The following is a 19486-nucleotide window of genomic DNA, read 5'->3' as shown; positions in this document are numbered from 1 at the left end:
AATATACCAATTGTCTCTCTGGCATTGGTTACATTTTACGATATTTTGTATTGATATTTTCAGTAATAAAAATAAATAATAAAACAAATTATTTGTTTTTAAAGACACAATGAATTGTAAAGAAAAAATATGCAAAATTACAACAAATATCGATATAAAAAAATTTACACTAAAAAATATAAATAATACGATACAGCACATTGAGACCGTAAAGGGCGTAATATAATATATTTATTATATAAAAATACTGAAATCGTATTGCCCATTGCTTTCATGACATCATATAATGCCAGCTTAGGTCAAACTTACGATATGTGCTCAAAACGCAATATCGTAACTATCAACATTTTTTATAGGACAGCTGGTAATGCCTCTTCCTTCCTTTGAATACCCGAAACAATTTGTTTTCACGTTAAATGCCTTTTGTAAATTATTTACTTGTTAAGTTAAAATTGTCCTCCCATACATCGTACAATAAATACATTAAAGGGATACGAAAATCACTGCACTTCATATAGCCTTCATTATGAGTATGGATTTAATCTGTTGGATTTTGAATAACAATAAGAATAAAGTCCTTGTCGGGAGCGACCATAATTTCGTGCTTCTTGGAACGGACTCGTAGGAATGTCATATCGTTAGATGGATCCAGATCACGCACCACACTGCGAGCCTTATCTGCCAGCTGACTCATCAATCCAGCGTATTGTACGGTCGTCGTATTGTCTAGTGTTGACTTCACTGGAATACCTAATAAGCCAACTCTGCTGTATTAAATATTCAACATAGAATTGCATTTGCAGTCATAACCCACCTTCATTATTGACGACAATTGTGCCAACGACGCCTTTGTGACTTTGAATTCGTTTGAGCGTTTCTTCGACTTCTTGCGACTGTTGATTAAACTTATCGTAATCACATTTTCTATGATTTATTTTTAACTTACCATAATGACTACAAATTTAGCTTAACAATTTTGCAAAAAATATAAAGTTTGTTTGTTCGATAAAGCTGTGTGACCAAATGTCGATATGGCGAAAATACTACAAATTGTGCGGTTGAGTAATCGAATATAAATGGGGTTCCCTTGCACGAAAAAACTGTTTTAAATAATTAAAATTAAAATATCTACCTATCCATATCTGGCTTAATAATTTTAATATTGAAAAAAAAAGGTTTTCTTTAGTAACACCTAAAATATTTTTAGCGAGTTTATGTTTGACCCACAAACCCATCTAACAACCGTTGCTATAGAAACTTTCCATAGCGATTTCAAAAGTAGATCGAATAACAAAAAATAACCGACTTTTTAGTAAAAACATGTTCCAGAGCCCCCCAGAAAAAGTAATTTAATTAAATTAATATTTTCATTTGAAATTCATTTGTAAAAATAGTTTCAAAATTCGTATACTTTTTACAGCCACGTCGAACTCTTCGTTATGTGGAAGAAGCATTCAGACAGATCCAACAAAAGAAAAATATACGCGATATAGTTATTATTAATGAGCGTGGACATCCAGTAAAAAGCACAATGGAACACGAAGATGCAGTTAAATTTGTTGGTTACTTTCAAGAGATTCGTGGCAGATTGGAGAGAGGCATGGAGAAAATTGATCCCACCGATGAACTGCTAATGATAAGAGTACGCACGAAATTTCACGAAGTATTATTAAGTCCCGATTCCAAAATAACTTTTATTGTCGTGCAAAACGCAGAAAAATAAAAACTCGGGTTTGAATTAAAATAATGCAGTTTTGGCTTTTTATAACCGAGGGCAACGATAACAAGAGTAAATTTTTTCGTTAATCATTCGTTAAAAAGTTTTCGTTAATTCATAATTGGAATATTTTCTATTATTACACAAATAACGGCAATACATATACAGCTACTACTATTTTTGTAATTGAACGTATTGTAAATATTTAAAAGACTACAACATCGGCAAAAGTTTAAACGCCACTATCGCTTTCCAGCTGCAATCTCTAACACTCTGATAATAACATTGCCATTAGAGCTTAACATAAGCTCATAAAAAGCCAATGTTGTTTTGTATGTTAAGAAACAGTCCCGTGTGTCAAACGTGTGTTTTCGGTCCGTGTGCGCGATTTACGTCGTAATTAAAGCAAACGCTAGCGCGTAATTAATTAATCAAATTTCAATTTAAATTCATTTTATACGTGTGTGTGTGTGCAATTGTTGCTTTTATTATTTGCAAACGGTGATGCCGAATTCGATGCTGACTACGTCGCGGCCAACAAAGTTGGTGACGTCGCGTTTGTGCCCAACAAGGCGTTGACAAAACAAACTTGAAAACGGATCGCAAAAAGTAGACAAAAAACAATAGCAACAATAAATAAAAGTCGTGGCTAAAACGTAAATTGAAAAAGTGCAAAGAAGAATTTGTTTAAATAAATACATCTTACTATTTTTGGCATTTACTTGCTTGTGTGTTAGTGTCTGAGAGATTCTGTGCTCTGCTTCTGTGTGTGCGCGTGTGTGTTTTGTGTCTTTGCAAATAAGTGTACGTGTGTGTGCGTGTCGCAAATAGAATTTTACACACAAGTGTGCGTGACACCCACACAAAACGTGCGGTAAATGCAGCTCCGCAAAAATGTGCAGCATAACGCGAAACGAAATGGTCAATGTGACACAGCAGGATTTACACGATCTATTAGAAATTTTCGAAAAAAAATCATTCGAGGCGACGGCCTTTGAGGAAGGGTCAGCGGTAAGTCAATTTTTTTTTGCCTTTGACATACATTTTTTACATTGCACGTGCCGTAACATTTACTAGTCAAATTCCGCATTAACAGCGCATTTAACAGTGCCCAATATAACAGTGACTGAAGCTTTAGGGTTAGGAAGGAATTGTGCCGTACTTAGAGACTTCAACAACTTCCTTTTTTGCGCTCCATCGAAGAAGTTTGCATGGCCGCGCCCAAAAAAATGCTATTGCCAAAATGGCAGCCAAAATTGGAGTAAACGATACTTTTTTTTAACGGCCTGCATGGCAACCATAATCATCATCCTTTCTCAACCTCCCTCCCTCTTTGACTAGAAATCGATGAGCGCCGCGTCTTAAGACTTTCACTCATTTCTCTCGTATTTGTCTATCTCTCGCTACAAATGTGCATACTAATGTAACTGTACATAATGTGCATGTATGTATATGTATGTATGTATGTATGTGTGTAACTGTCTTTAGGTAATCTTAAGCACCGCCTTTTACTCTTGACATGCCGTGCCGTGTGACTTTTCGTGCGTTTTTCTTTGCCCTCATTTCAAGTTACAACATTGAAACGACGTTGACACGCACTTGAGCAATTTGTCTGCTCCCTCCTCCCCTCATTGGCGGCTGCCCATTATTGGTGTGTTATATCAATATTTTTAAATAAATAATTAAAACGGTAGCATCCTTAACAGGCGATGTTAACATGCTGCCGTGTAAACAGGTCGCCACTGTTAACCGGCAACAATAACAACAAAGGTTTGGTTCTATGCAAGCGCGTGTCTATATGTGTGTGTGTGTGTGTAATTGAGAGACAGTTGAAAAGAGAGGGGAGAGCGAGAGTTAATGCTTGTAAATTAAAACCGCAAACACTTGGCAACAATAAAAATACCTTAGCTAGGGCATACGACGTGTGTGCCCAACCCCACCTCTTCTCTCTCTCTCTCTCTTTTTCTCTTTACTCTTCCCCCTCCCCGAACGATTATTACAAAAGTTGGCACGTAACCTCACACGTTTTGTGCATTTGTTCAGCTGCAGCGCAAAACTGATAAACGAATCGTTTGGTTTACAATCAATTGCCAAAGAAAAAAACAAAAATCAAATAAACGTCCAATGCACATTTTGTAGAGTGCAAAATGTTTGCGCTTCTGTTACAATGTTGCTATTGTTATTATTTCTAAACCTGGCAATGTGTTGTTTATTTTATTGTCTCTGGCTTGCTTCGTTTATCAAACACATTTGTCGCTTATCAGTAACAGCAACAGCAGCAGCGCGTCGTCGTAAGTATTTCCTTATCAACGCAAGCGCAAACGTAAGCAAACGCTACGAAAGCGCAACACTAAGATTGGGACGATAAGAGCAAGGGAGACAAAAGTCATGTTAAAGCTCTGTTAGGTGGCAACCCTTTTAAGGTGCATCAGGCTTAAGCTCAATATCGATAACATTCTGTTTGCCAATCGAATTTACAAATTGCATTGCGGTCATTTTGCAAATTTATCAAGTTTCTACGGGTTGGACGTGTGTAAGACACCAAAAAAAAGTTGAATAATAAAATCGAAATGACGTATTTATTTTATTTATTTATTGACTTGTACTTAGGAAAAACGTTATTTCGAATTTATTATTCAACTTTTTTTTTGGTGTCTGACCAACAAACAACCCGTAGAAATTTGATGAATTTGCAAAATGACCGCAATGCAATTTCTAATCATAAACGATAACTGCGGTCCCCACATGATTTCAGTACTTTTATATATATCAAATGATTACTGCAAAAGCTCATATTGTTTCTTTGTTCTCTAATTTGATTTTACTTTTTTTGCTTGTTATTGGGAGAGTAAATTATTTATAGCATTGCGGTAGGCACGTGACCAGGCCATTTTGCGACTTGGATTATTTCAAGTTTGCTTAATAAATAATAAGCGCCACGTTGAATCAGAACTGTGCATCAGGGCAAAGTTCCAGTTCTCGGAGGAATTACGTAATCGAATGGATTGCAAGCTAAATACCTAGAAGCTATTGTCATGCTCATAAAAATAAGAATTCATTCCACGCCTCGACTGTTTAATGGAGTTATCTTTCCGATAATAAACTGAGAGGTGTTTGAGACTTAGTTGCTGTAATGTTACAATGAAGAACAGGTTTCAACGATAACTAATTGTAGAAGTTTAGAATTGGAATAAATATTCAAGAAATAACTTAAAAAACAAAGATAATCCGATCTTCTTAAGATTTAGTCTTTATGGTGCTATTTTATCATAGAATTTTGCAGATTTCTTTACTTGCTTTTGTAAAATTATCTCAAACCCCTTAGAAATAAAACCAATTGATCGTTTTTTACACATCAAGAAATTCGAACATTTATATTTAAGCACATCTAAAAAAAAAACAAAAAAAATTTGTATTCGTATGTTTATGTAAATATATAAATTTGTTTAGTTGCAGTAGACACCATTATCGCCTTTCAGGCCTAGTCCTCATCTCATTGATCTAAACGCTGTGCTGCAGAGCACACATCAGTTCCATTTCATAATCGCCAACGCTATCCATTTCGAAATTTTGTCGCATGTGATCGATGCACACATGTTCATTATCGAGCTTGTTCTGGGCCCAAAGAATAAGCTTGATAAGGAACACCAGGCGAGGCTCCATGCTCTTGGTCTCCTCGAGCTTCAATATGGACGAGTCGAGATCACTATTGTCTGCCAACGACCAGATGTCGGCAATTGGAGTGCCCGTTAGCTTCTCTGGTGGTGGGGAAGGATTCACTGCTGCGTCAGGATTCGAGCTGATTGCTTCAGCTTTCTTCCGTTGACGGAGTATTTCAAAGAGTTGCAGCTGCTGCATGTGAAAGTACATGTAATTGTCGGCATCAAACTTTTTGTATAGTTTCTTGGCCATCTCCATGGCATACTGCAATTGACCAGCTCGCACTGCATTTCGATACTCCGCACTGTCCAACTTGGCACCCGATTCAAGCTTGGCTTGTGCTTGAAACGAGCGCGATGCGTCCTTGTAGCCCTCTGCCAACGATGGTAATATAATTTGGGATTATTCTGAAGAAAGTATGTAGTATTTAATAATACCAACCCCTCAGTAAATAACTCATAATTAGCCGATTAATGTTGGCCTGCTTGCATTGATAGCTCTTCATGCGATTGGCCCAGAATGGTCGTTGATTTCTACTCGCCATAACAGTTACTGCACCTGCAACAGGTGAAGAAAGCACGCTCTTCGCACTATTAATAGAGCCACTATCGTAAAGATTAATGATAATGAACTTGGGGTGTGTTTATGGGCGTGTATTAGGTATGTTTAGTATATTTAAGATAGTCGGTAAGATGTGAATAACAAGTGCACTCAATCCCAAACTGTTAACAGAAATGTTAAAAGTGTGACAGAATCTTTTGTAACATTAAAATTTTAATGCTAATTTTTAACATGACTGTCAAATGTTACTTAGCAGGCTGAAAGATGCGAATAACATGGGCACTCAATATGAAAAAATCTATTAACATTTGGATGACAGAGTTTTTTGTAACATTACAATGCTAATGTTAAATGCCAAATGATATTTAACAGACTATGAGCTCTGTAAAACACAACATGCTTATTCATGAAATACAAAAATATAACGCACATATGTACATAAATAAAAACAATACAATAGCTTATTTCTTAGAAAAATGAATTTTTATTTCTGTTTAAAGTGCTCGATTAATTTTTCACGCCACAAATTGTTTAAAAACCACATTTTAATCAGTTGCCAAGGCGACAACTGATTAAATGTTGAACTTTAAATGCACTAAAAATGGAAGGAAAAAAATGAGAAAAAAAATATATTTTTGCAATTTTTACTTTGTTTGACTAACAATTTGTTTATTGCAATCGTTTTGGTAATCTTGTAAGCAGCCTTGCCCAATGACATTGGCATAGTCCAAGCAAAAGCAAGTGCAACTGTGTGTTGTGAGTGTGTGTGTGTTTTTGTTATCGTATGGGCGCCAAAATAGAAACGTTGCTTGCAGATAAAAATAAACCAGTATAGTATATACAAACACTATATAGACAAATCGTTTTTTCACTTTCTCTCGACTTTTTGCACACTGCACAAAACCCACCTGTTGTTGTTGTTGGTGGTGTTGTTATTGTTGTTGTGGGTGCACTGCTTTAGTTGCTATTGTACCAAACACTGATGCTGCCCAGCAGGTTGCTGAATACATCATAAGTGTCAACCATTAAGTGGAGCATGCAAATCACTTCCACAAACAGACCGGCCACAAATGCCACCAGGAATGTGTTCTCCAGTTGCAGCTCCATGCAGAATCAAATCCTGTTAATCAAGTTGTGCAAAATTTGCTAATTTTTTCAAATTGTGTATATTTTGCAAATAATGCGATTATTTTGCAATCAGAAGAGAAGTGCGTTACAACGTTGTGACAACACGGAATGCGGATGTGATTATGGACTGCAGCTGCAGCTGCTTTTCCGTTTCAGCTATTTTCCGTTTTGTGTATCTCTCCTGGCTGGTTGGCAAATCCAAAATCGCTTCCAGTCTGCACACGTCGTTTTGAGCATTGTACCGCCCACGCAACGGCAGCAGCAACAGCGCAGTGTTGCACTTTGGGGTTGCATGCAGACGAGAATCGAGTCCCGGGCACAGTGTTGCCTCACTAAATCGACGACGCGACGTCTCGAGTGCGCAGGACGCCCCCACGAACAATTGTCTCTTGCACTCTTGTGTCTAGCACTGCATTCGCCGATTGCTGTGCGCCTGTGCCGTATGGCAGCGCCTGTGTGGGTGCCGTGTGTTGCTTTGCGTCTTTGTTTGTGCCCCACTGTGCTGCGACTGCAGCTGTCGTCGCTGACGTGTCGATGTGTGGGCGCTTTGGAATACGGTGAACAGGCGCGCATAAGTCAAACATGCCGACCAACTCTGATGCCGTTTCCAGCGCAGCGAATTGCAACGGTAAATGACTGTGACGCACAGTGGTACACACTGTTATTAAATTTGTGTGACATCACTGGAATAATTCGTTATCTAACTATTCGATTGTCACACTTGAAAGCATATTTATGTAATTATATAATGCTCACAGATTAATGACACTCGATACGAATTGTATAATAACTAATCCAATTGCCATTGAGCCCTTTGCTTAATGATTGAATTATGATTTGTTTTCAAGTTTGCTTTCCTCTTTTTTTAATTCATCTTTTATGTTTTTTTGTCGTTATAAAATTCTGGCTCATTTTAATTTTTATATACATAATTAAAAAAAGATAATAACAAAGAAACGTTTTATTGAATTGAGTAATTATTTTCAAAAATATATAATTAAACTGTCATTGACATATCATGAATAAAACATAATTTCATTTCAAGTTCACTGCTCTGATTTCAATATATCTGTTTCTCGTTTTAAAATTCTTATATAATAAATGATAATAAGAGGGGAAAGTGACAGTAAATTTTGCAATCATGAATATTTTGATAACGTTTAACTACTATTTATAAAAAAATCTAATGACCTACCAAAAAATTAGAAATTGCCTTAAAAACTATAATAATAAACCTACAACCGAAACGATTGTCCGATTAAAAAAGGTTTTCATGAAGTGAGCAATTTTTACTGTACACAGAAGTTAATAACTAACAACTATCAATTAAATATAGATACATACGATTATTTTTTATATATTTATGACATTAAATTTTTACTTTACACAAATGTGTCTGTTAAATTATATTTGCATACGATTACCAAAATGTCGCATTCGACCCACTGTGCGGCAGGGTTGCATGCTTTCATGGCGTTTATGTTTGCCTGTTGCATGTTGAACTTTAGCAGGGGAGAGCACTGCACATAATATCCCTTGGCCTTGGATTGGTCGAACTCTTTTCTTTATTTTATTTTTGGTAATTGCTGTTGTTGTTGATGTTGTTGCTGTTGTTGTTGCATCGCTTTGTTTGTGGTGGCTAGCAACTGTTGCCGGACGCGCGTGGGTCGTGCCGCAGACACTTGGGACAGGTGCACAGCAAATGCGAGTTAGCTGTCATAGAATGGAAAATACTCTACGGCGTAATTGCAACTGCTGTCAGTTGCCCATAGCCCATAGCCCGGGCGCATGTCCGGGAGAGAAACGCGACAAGGCGACATCAACTTGCAGCTTTTGGACATGCAGCCACGTAGCGTTCGATTTGATTAGTTGGCAACGCAGCAGCAGCCTCCCTTTTTTGTTGAGATGCACTTCCAATGCTTCCTGGTGTTTTCCAGGCACGGACTGGCTGATTCCGCATATTGCATTATAATTTTTGATCCCCAGGAAAACGGGACGTTGCGTGGTAATCAGAATTCCCAGGTCTGCTCCTGTGTTCTACGATATTCCTACTGTAGCTTCCTGCTAGCCTGTTGACGGACAGATAAAATCGATAATAATTGAAATGGCGTCGTCGTCATTAGTGACGGCAGCAGCAACGAGTGAGAGAGAGAGAGACATAGTGTAACTTGCAAATAAATGTAAATTCGTTTGTGCTGTGTGCATCAAATTACATTCCACTTGGCTTACAATTACATTTTCGGTTACTTGCGGAGGTCATCTTGAGCACGCCAATGACAATGACCTCTGACAGACTTTTGGATGAACTGATTGACAGGCGAGCATGAAACAGCAGGCAGCAGCGATCGAAGTCGAACGGCAAGCTTCCAAAATGGAAGAAGAAACAGTGTGAGTGTGTGTATATGTGTGATTGTATGGGTGGGCTGACAGCAACTCTTCCTGCTAGCAACAGCGACAGCAGCAGCCTACGCACACAAACACACACACACACACAGTCGAGATTGTCATTTTGCTGCCTGCCATTTAATTATACGGTACTCGGTAATCTCTCATGTTGTGAGCGTTGTACAAACATTTTCAAGTGTGGCCACAGCTTCCGGCATAACGAGTAGATTTGTTTGCATTGTTGTTGCCTTGTCAATTTGCATTTGAAATGCTCGTTCAATATTTATGTACATATGTACACAATTATTGCAATTACGCCAACGAAAACATGAATATCGTATTTTTAGTGCGATCGATTTACGTGGAAGTAAGCTCGTATTTCGATACCACCTTTTGCGTTTATCGAAAACATGTTTACTTTATCGCACTCATGGCTGGGGCTTTTGCTGCTGGCTGTTGGGGTCTTTGAACGACAGAGCAGCTAAAAAACACCAAAGAATACAAACAAAATACTTGTAAACACAACAGCAGCTGGAGAAAAAAAAACAACACAAATAACGCAACTGCAGAGAATGCATGTTGTCGAGGTGTGGTGGTCAGTGGCCTGTTGTGAGTGCCTGATATATGAACTTGTTTCCAGTGTCGCTCGCCCTGAATAATTCATTCAAGAAAAGCCATTTTCCGTGTTCAAGCACTGATGATGAATATGCATGAACTCACAACAAATATGCATGTACATACATACATATGTATGCATGTACATATATGTATGTAAATGTATGCTTGTGTATGCAATCCGTGATAAGCCTTGCCAAAATGCCAGCGAAGCCAACCGAGACTTTTATTTACATCATGTGCTTTGCTTTTATGCTGCCTTTTTCGGTGTTCGCTCTATGTGCTCTTCTTTGCACTTTTCTTTGACTTGTCTTGTCTGCAGTTGCTGTTGCTTTTACTGTTGCTGTTCATGCTGGTGCCCTGGTCTTGGTCTGTCATGGCGTCGCTGTTGCTGTCGCTGTCATTGGCGCTGTCGCGTTGTCGTTGTTGCTGTCTGTGTTTAGCTTATTGGTATTGGTATTGGTTGGTTTCTTGATTGGTCGCTTGGTTGCTTGTTTGTTGTTGGGTTGCAGAAACCGCGACTGAAAAAATAACTGTGTCGCGGTTGCAGCGATGATTTCTGCTTGCCCAGCACTGGCAAAGTCTTCAAAATCCGGGTTTGTAAGAAAACTGCATTGCTTGAGCCAGAAGGAGTTCAACACTGCAAGCGAGCGAAAGAGATAGCAAACGCCTTGTAAGCAAAGCAAAGCAGCCTTCGTCGTCTTACATTTGTTTTTTTGGGTCATGGCAGTAGCGGCAAATGTGATGCTGCTGATCGTTGCTTGCTTTGTGCTGTGCTGTGGTTACGATTGCGGCAAAAACTATTGCAATGTAATCGCAACAGCAATACACGAGTACATACTATTTAACAAGTTTTTGTGCAAAACTATTTCGCTTTCGCGCGCGCGTCTGTTTGTTGTTTTTAAGTTTTACAGCGCCTTATTAACAGGCGCACAGCGAAAAAAGCACAACGAACTGCATGCTGTGTGTATCGCTGCTGCGCTTACAAAGAAAATAAACACAAATGTGCACTACACAACAACAGCGACCGCGACAGCGACAGTACAAAATGTGCAACAACAACAAAAAGTACAACGTCACGACGTCGGCAACAACAAGCAACCACAGTTCAATACACACAACGCCATGGCATATTCTCTTTGTCTGTGTGCTTGCGCTTGCTTGTAACAACAACAATATCAACAGCAACTACAGGCATCCCCTTTCCTCATCCCCAATCCCCAACCCCCGAATTGTCTTATTCGCTCGCACTGGCAGCGAACGCGAACGAACAAGTTGCCGATAAAACGCCAAGACTTTTGCTCACACATATGCACGTGTAAATGTAAAAGTATACGCTACTAGTGTGCGTGTGCTCACACTCAGATCTGTCTCTTTCTCGCAAGTAGCACTCTCGCGATTACAGCCCATCGGTTGCTTTGTACACTGTACAAGAATGTTTGTAAGTGGGCACAAGCATTGTGCATACTTGGACCTGCTGACGCTGACGTTCAATTAGCTAATGTAAACAACAACAAACTAGTATGCATTACCCTGCGATAGTCTTCGTATAGATTATCTTTAAAATTAATAACTACGATAAGAACATACATACATACATACAAATACAAATTTGACAATATTTCCATTTCTTTTTTGCTGCCTATACAAAACGCCTTTCATATCGTGTCTGACGTTCTCCCACTAACTTTCTCACCGCAAACTTGCTCTCTCCTTGAGTTCTCACCTACACCCACTTACACACACACAGCTACAGGCACGCAAGCACTGGCAGCGCAGATACCGCGGCTTCTGATAATTGCGTTTTAGTTGTTTTGCTCGTTTGCTTCGCTCTGCATAGTTTTCGCTCACACACATGTATGCGTGCGTGAATGTGTGCTTTGTCTTGCTACGTTTGTTTTGGTATGTTGTTCGTTCGCTAGTTTTGTTAAGTTTTCGCCGCAATTGGCATTTTTTGTTGTGCGCAGTTTTTGCAGCGACGTTGTATATTTTTTCGCATTTCTCTTTGTTATGCTTTGTTGCTTGCTTTTTCATATTGTTATTGTTGTGTATTACAAACCTGTTTGGACGGCATCCATTTCTGTCAAGGTTTTGGTGTCTGTGCCTGTGTCTGTGTGTGCTAGCGTATTTGTTTCTTATTATTGCTGTCTCGTCTGGGACAGATGGCAGGCAGGCAGCCCCCAAAACGACGACCTACCTCCCCTCACCCCTTTGGACTGGTTGCGTGCTATTTTTAGCAGCTGTACAACCTTTAGATTTTCCCCAGATTGAAATTAATAAATGCATCGATTTGTCTGTCGACGATGTAGACGCCATTTGATTGCAATCATTAGCTATTTATGCATTTATCGCTTTTTATTTAAATTTGATCAATATGGCGACTAAGTGGCTACAGTTAAGTGTGCCCAAAGGGGTCATACACATTTATTGAGCGTTGCCAGAATTTGGGAATTTTAACTGCGATTTAAGTATCTTGATTTGTATTAAAGTGAATGGAATGCGATAACCAGTTGTAAAGCTGCAATTAATGCAAGGAACAACAATAATGCTATAAACAATTTATAGCTACAACATTTCTGTGTAATTTGTTAATTTGTACTTATCATCAGACAGGAAATTATAATTTCACGGCTACTCGCACGTTTCGTTTATAAGGACGATAACCCCAAATGGGGGCCAATTGCGATTAATTGAGCCGCAGCAGCACTGATGACGATCATCATAACGATGATGATTACCGTGTATTCAATTAAGTACGCGTGCCCCAATAAATGATCATAATTTATGGACTATCTCCTCATTATACTCATCCATTGTTTATACCCGCTAACCGAACGGATGAAGAGTATTGTAGACTAATCCGGCTGTCCGACCTTGATCTCATGGACATGAGAAAAATTGGCAATTTATTTTCAAAGTAAATTGCAAGCGTTATTTTAGCGCTAGAGTGTTTAATTTTGGCACGCACCTAAATAAGCATTATTTTAATGATTCCTGAAAATTTCATTACGATCGGTTAATGAACTTGTTCTCTGTTCGCTTTGCAGGAGTATGGCATCTCAAAAAAATGCGAATTTCTGTACAAACTCGACTACAGTCTCATCGAGCTGGACAACACGAACGGGCTGCTGAGCCCACGTTATCCTGGACGCATACTCATACCCGAATATGAGCATGGCCACATGGCCAAGACACTGATACCCAGCAGCAATGGAATATTTGGAGGCGGCTCATCCGGTACCACGGCAACGGCGACGCCTCTCAACAGCAGCGTTGGGAGCAACTGCAGCAATGGCAGCACTAACAATGCTGCCGGTGTGGGCATCCAGGCGTTTGTGACGTTCGCCAATCCGCTCCAGATGCCGTCAACACAGCCAACGCCAACGATGCCGGCGACAACACAACAGCAACAGCCATCTCAGCAGAACAACACCATCTATGAGGATCAATACGATATACAGCGCATGCGAGAGCTGGTAACGATGGCAAAATATGCCAGATGCAGGCAGAGATTCGCTGTGCCCGTGATTATGTATCGTGGCAAGTATATTTGCCGCTCAGCAACGCTCTCCGTGATGCCAGAGACTTATGGCCGCAAAGTGGTTGACTATGCCTATGACTGCCTCAGTGGCAACTATGCGGCACCCAATGGGGAGGAGAACGACGCGGATTCCACAGACGAATCGCTGATTAATCACATCAATGATCAGTCACAGTCGCAGTTCAGCTACGACGAGGTCATCAAGAGTGACATTCAGCTGCTGCACACGCTAAATGTGTCCACAATTGTGGATCTCATGGTGGAGAATCGTAAAATCAAATACTTCATGGCGTAAGTTTCATAGTTATGACTGCAAACCGAATAGATATAGGTATTCGATTTTTTAAAATAATTGATAAACCAACCAAATCATATTTAAAAAGAACTGGCTCCAAGATATGAAGAGAATGAACTTAAATATAAGGCCTGTTATAAAATTCAATTTGTTATAGCTTTTACACAAGGATTATAATTTTCATTTATATTGGAACTGCTCACACCTTATTAAATGACTAGCAGCCTTACTAATTATAATATTATATATCATAAATTAATTAGGTAGGATATGTTTATACTCGCAACCCATAGGGTAGAGGGGTATTATAACTTTGTACCTTCAGGAAATATATATACTTGATTAATATATTCTTGATTAACGTCAACGGCCTAGACGATATAACCATTTCCGTCAGTCTGTCTAGGCAGACAGTATGAACACCTAGATCTCAGAGAGTATAAGAAATAGATATATCATTTTTTTCGATAGCACTTATTATTCTTGCATGCAGAATTTAGAAGCTAGAATAGCGAATTTTTGGTACATAAAATAATAACTATTGTTTTTAAAAACAATGGTGAAGATCTTTATGAAATTATTATTTTTTTTTTGGAAAAACGCCTAGTTACTACGGATCTTAGTTGCTTAGGCTGACAATCTGGTATATTTTGTACAGGTATATTATGAATTTAGTACTATTTCAATGTACCAATTATATCCTTTGGTATATTTTTGTATTTTGTGGTAAATTACTTAATTATATTTTAAGAATAATACCACACTGTTTTGCTTTTAGTCGAAATTAATAGCGGTAGCTTTCATACTTGTTTAGTTTTAAATTCTTAAATTCAAACCGATCTAAGAAGCGAATAATAGTATAACATGAAAATTCAAAGCAGAGAAAGCGAAGTAAACTAAACAAATTTCGAGGATTCCAACTCTATTTGCTAATCTCTAAAATTTACGTATCTCTCTTTTCCTCTTTTGCAGTGTCTCCTCTTCAGAGAAGGCCGATCCGAACAAGCATTACAAGGGTTTTAATCTGCTATCGCTGCCGTATCCGGGCTGTGAGTTCTTCAAGAAGTTCCGCGACAACAATTACATGGCCAAGAATCTTCACTACAACTGGAAGCAATCGTTCAACGATGCCAACATCAATATACCCAATCTGGGACCCGCCGCCGACATCGATATTATTTGGCCCGAATACCGTGACTGGGATTTGGTTTCCATAACGCAAAACTATTTGCGTGCCACACTCAAATACATACAGGAGGATAACTCCGGCCTGCTGATACACTGCATCAGCGGCTGGGATCGCACACCGTTGTTCGTCTCCCTGGTGCGTCTATCGTTGTGGGCCGATGGACTCATCCATCACTCACTGAACGCCTTGCAAATGGCGTACTTGACACTCGCCTACGATTGGTATTTGTTTGGTCATCAGCTGCCCGATCGCCTTAAACGCGGCGAGGACATCATGTTCTTCTGCTTTCACGTCCTCAAGTTCATCACGGACGAGGAGTTTAGCATTGTGGAGCATCGCAAGCGCACCAAGACGTCCAGCAGCAGCGGCAGCAGCGTTATTGTCATCAAATCCGATTGCTGCGACGACGAGCCACTCAAGGAGTAAGTCTTAACTTGGCTTCTAACTTTTTAGAAAATGATTATTTACAATTTTGATTTCGCAGGGATTACATTTTGGCCTTCGATCAAGATAGCAACGATAGCTACTCAAACTGTTCCAACTGTGATATGTCCATAACAGATAACTTCTATGCCACAACAGCAACAACAACCACAACGCCAACAACCGCAGCCACAGCTGTCAACCCGCTCACTAGCCGTTCACCCAATCCCAAGCGGTAAGCACATTATTTAAAGGAACATAAATATGAGAATATTATTATTTATTACTTTTAACAAAGAAGTATGTGACACAAATTAGTATGTGACCATTTTAAGGTTTTATTTTTTTACAAAAATGTTTGATTTTTAGAAATCTTATGCTTCAAAATAGTAATTACTTATGATTTTGATATTTATTTAATTAAACACTTAAAACTACGATACAACAAAAAAAAAACATAATTTTTTATCTCTTTTGGATTTTGTCTCCAAGAATAATCTTTTTTTTTAAGTTGTTATACTTAAACACAGAAGAATGCAGTTCAGATTAAACAAAAATTACTTATTCATTATCATAATTTTTGGATTATTTTCTTTGAAGATAATGTTTTAATTTAATATTACTTTCGCTTTAACGAAAATGGTAAAGAATGATTTTTAATATTTTCAAATTTATCGTTATAAACCTTTTTGGTTATTTTCAAATTATATATTATTTATTTTAAGATTTCTTTAGCTTAAACGAAATAAAGAAAAATAATTATTATATTTACGGTTTTTAATATACTATATAATTATGGTTACGATCCTTTTTGGTTGTTTTAAGACAATGATTTGTTTTAAGATTTCCTTAGCTTAAACGAAAGTGAAAAAGAATGAACGAAATTGATATAAAAAATTAGTTTATCCTTATGATCCTTTTTTAAGTTTTCTTTAGCTTACACAAAAGTGACAAAGAACTTTTGAATACATATAATTATCGTTATAATTCTTTGGCTGTTTTAAGTTTGCCTTAGTTTAAGCAAAAGTGAAAAAGAATATAAGAAATTAATCTAAAAATATCGCTGTAATCCTTTTTTAGTATTTTACAAGACAATGATTTATTTTAAGTTTTCTTATATTTAGGCAAAAGTGAAAGTAAATTTAATGCTAATCTCAAATGTTTTCTCTTTTAGTTCTCGCACCAGCCCCATTTCGGTGCCCGGAGCGAATGCTCGCCAGCGTCAGGAGTCCACCTCATCCAATGGCAGCTGGCAAGTGGTTACGGACACCGGATCCATTGACTCGGTGATGAATGGCAGTTATATGATGCGATTCGTGACGCAGCAGCATCAGCAACATCCACAGCTGGCAGACAGACAAGACATTCCAATGTGCAATGGCGGCAATGGCTATCACTGTAACCTCACCAACAACATGACTGGCGTCTATCCCAATCCCAGCGGCGGTGGCAGCAGCAATACAAGCAACAGCAATAGCAACAGCAGCGGTAACAACACGCACGGTTTCGTCAACGGTTCCTCCAAGGATGCGGCCAACGGCAGCTCAGCTGCCAGCAAGCAATGCATCAACTTGTAAGTCCACAAATCCACAATTAATGTCATAATCCTAATCAATAATCCTTGTCGTTGCAGACGCAAACAACGGCTGAATGCTGTGCGCGCCATCTTTATACAGGCGTATGGCAAAACGATTGGACTGAAATTCAAGGAAGGCTCCTCAATGAACCTGGCCACCTTTATTGGCAATCTGGCGGATCAGCTATTTTGAACTGACCGCTCTCTCCCGTCTGCCGCTGCACATCTATCTGATTTTGAAGTATGCCACAGGCGGCCCACATCGCATCAACATCGCAATAACATCGCATCCAAATGCTGACTGACTGACTGCCGCTGCCTTGTGTGTGGCTTTGTTGTTTGTTAGTTCTTTTCATTGTTAGTGCTGCGCTTTTTTTTACCATGGACTGTATTTTGTAGACATGTTGATTATTTACGTTTGTTGATAATAAAATAAAAATTAATAATACTGATAACGATAATAAAACATAACGAAAACTGGATGCCAAGAGTTCCTTACTGTAAAATGGCGACAGGACTTAGCATACAATATAGACAACATGCATATAGTACAATGTCCCTTTTTTCCCTTCCCTCTGAATCCCAATCCCTGCTAGATTTTCTGTTCTTTTCGCTTATCAGTTTAAACAATATAGCTCTAAGTTGTAATTTATAGTAATATCTTTTTTAAATAAACATATTGTGCATTTGATATTAAACTAAATTCGGTTGCTTTCTTAGTGCAACTCATTGATTCTTGTCAGGGTTTGGTGATTCTTCAGATTCAAACGTTTTATTCGCACGCGAACCTTTTTCGTGTAATATTTGACGCTTTTCAGGGGCACATAACGCAATTTCTGTTCATCGGATGAACTAGTTCCGGCCTCTATGATAAGTGGCTCCTCTGCTTCAAATGAATAATCTTCTTTTTTGATATCCGGTAATGTAATAGAAGTCTGATCTAGTTGCTTACTCAGAGACTCCCGGCCTTCGATAGTAACAAGTTTATTATCGATGAGCCGAATATTTTTTGAGCTCGAAGGATTACCATCATTGGCAGGTTTTCTTTTGTTAGCAGGATAAGTCTTGATAGTGACGGCAGCTGGAGTGGTCTTGGTGTTGGCCACAGAGGATGTGGATGTGCTCGTCGCTAGCTCCTTTATGCCAATGGTCTTAAGAAAATCCTCATACTGACTCTGCACAATGGTTTGGGCTCTTTTGTTTAAAGGTTCCAAGTGGAAATCTCTCTCCTGTGTGAAGATGGCGTCGAGCACCTCGGCTTCTAGACTCTGTCGCTGTGCAGACGTTAAGCGTTCCATCACTGGCAGCTGATTGAGGATAAACTGCTGAGCGGTAGTCATGGGCTTGACAATCACTCGTGGCTTCGTGGCAAGCATTTTGTTGATTTTGCTTACCGTGAACCAAAGTTTCTCGGGTATTTTACCGCAAGCTTTGCCAAGCAAGGGGCACACTGGTCGTAGCATCTCCCAACGCCATTGCAGCTCCTCAACGGTAAATGGTGTGTTGAGCTGAAGTCCCTCGTAGCTTTCATTGAATCTCTTGGCTATCTGTTGCCAACCCCATTCCTCATAATCTTTTTCGCCGAAACCGCGCACAGCTGGACAGACTAGAAATGGATGCATGTGGATCAAAGTCAGCAGCTCAAGATCGTTTATTACAACTAGCGAGTTTGAGTTTGTATTGCAAATGTTGAGTTCCATTTGGGTGACATCCTGTTTTCCATCTTTATTAGTTGGTTTTCTATTTGGCAGTTGTTTGTCCATATTTTTTTGACTTAATCATTTAATAATTTAATTTAATGTTTATTTCTTAGATTCTATCCGTATACACCGACCTTCGATAGTCACAAGTGTTGTTGTTATCGATTTCGGTGCAACACTGCAAAAGATTCCCTAATATACTGTCGCACAGTGTTTAGACAAAAAGTCTGTATAATTTAATTTTTTCTGTTAGATATTTTCTTCTGAATTTACAATTTTCTTATTATTTAACATTTCTGATATTATCATAACTACTCGCTATGCAACTATCGTCAATATCGCAAACGTAGTTTACCAATCAATATATATCGAAATTAACGAATATTAGAGATGGACACTAAAATAAATTGAATAACTGTGTAAACATTTGTGAATTTTACATTTTTTAAAACTGTTATGTGTACAATATGTTGGGCAAATTTGACAGAACAAGTTTCGCAATACTTTGCGGTATTTTTTTCAGTTAGACAAATTTGAATGTAGAAGCAATAGATCTGGCATTGCAAAATACTTAATCGGAATTCTAGTATCTCGTAAAAAAAGATTGTTCTGCTAGTGGTTTACGTTATTTTAGTTCTTGCCTCCATTTTAATTTTAAAAAATGCGCCTTATTTTGAAAATATACCAGATGGAGAA

General features: G+C 38.5%; 5 protein-coding genes across 7 annotated transcripts; 2 read left to right on the top strand and 3 right to left on the bottom strand.

Annotated features, from left to right (window-relative positions):
• Nucleotides 1-417: 417 nt before the first annotated feature.
• On the bottom strand, nt 418-1041 carry LOC132789958 (dynein light chain roadblock-type 2). The gene is made up of 3 exons (XM_060798318.1): nt 947-1041; nt 815-893; nt 418-750 (listed from the first exon to the last, which is right to left on the bottom strand). The coding sequence occupies exons 1-3, from the start codon at nt 947-949 to the stop codon at nt 539-541; spliced, it is 294 nt and encodes a 97-aa protein (XP_060654301.1). The 5' UTR covers nt 950-1041; the 3' UTR covers nt 418-538.
• Nucleotides 1040-1726, top strand: LOC132789957 (dynein light chain roadblock-type 2). The gene is made up of 2 exons (XM_060798317.1): nt 1040-1344; nt 1421-1726. Exons 1-2 carry the CDS (start codon nt 1321-1323, stop codon nt 1721-1723), a joined length of 327 nt encoding a protein of 108 aa, XP_060654300.1. The 5' UTR covers nt 1040-1320; the 3' UTR covers nt 1724-1726.
• Nucleotides 1727-2062: 336 nt separating this feature from the next.
• LOC132789523 (myotubularin-related protein 14) lies at nt 2063-17736 on the top strand. The gene is made up of 6 exons (XM_060797585.1): nt 2063-2728; nt 13114-13898; nt 14875-15513; nt 15576-15749; nt 16689-17087; nt 17148-17736. Exons 1-6 carry the CDS (start codon nt 2612-2614, stop codon nt 17281-17283), a joined length of 2250 nt encoding a protein of 749 aa, XP_060653568.1. The 5' UTR covers nt 2063-2611; the 3' UTR covers nt 17284-17736.
• On the bottom strand, nt 5067-7250 carry LOC132793124 (glucose-induced degradation protein 8-A homolog). Of its 3 annotated transcripts, none has more exons than XM_060802802.1 (3): nt 6847-7250; nt 5819-5960; nt 5067-5751 (listed from the first exon to the last, which is right to left on the bottom strand). In XM_060802802.1, the coding sequence occupies exons 2-3, from the start codon at nt 5919-5921 to the stop codon at nt 5219-5221; spliced, it is 636 nt and encodes a 211-aa protein (XP_060658785.1). In that variant the 5' UTR covers nt 5922-5960; nt 6847-7250; the 3' UTR covers nt 5067-5218. The 3 variants fall into 3 exon arrangements, with proteins under 3 accessions (XP_060658785.1, XP_060658786.1, XP_060658784.1); XM_060802801.1 differs by having other exon boundaries at nt 5069-5751; nt 5819-5935; nt 6847-7246; XM_060802803.1 differs by lacking the exon at nt 6847-7250 and having other exon boundaries at nt 5819-5967.
• On the bottom strand, nt 16844-19080 carry LOC132789524 (uncharacterized). The gene has a single exon (XM_060797586.1). The coding sequence runs from the start codon at nt 18851-18853 to the stop codon at nt 17807-17809; it is 1047 nt and encodes a 348-aa protein (XP_060653569.1). The 5' UTR covers nt 18854-19080; the 3' UTR covers nt 16844-17806.
• Nucleotides 19081-19486: the final 406 nt, after the last annotated feature.

Source organism: Drosophila nasuta, chromosome 3 (genome assembly GCF_023558535.2).
Source record: "Drosophila nasuta strain 15112-1781.00 chromosome 3, ASM2355853v1, whole genome shotgun sequence".
Taxonomy (NCBI): Eukaryota; Metazoa; Arthropoda; class Insecta; order Diptera; family Drosophilidae; genus Drosophila; species Drosophila nasuta.
The sequence above is the reverse complement of the archived record's forward strand: the minus strand, read 5'-3'. Positions and strand labels throughout refer to the sequence as shown.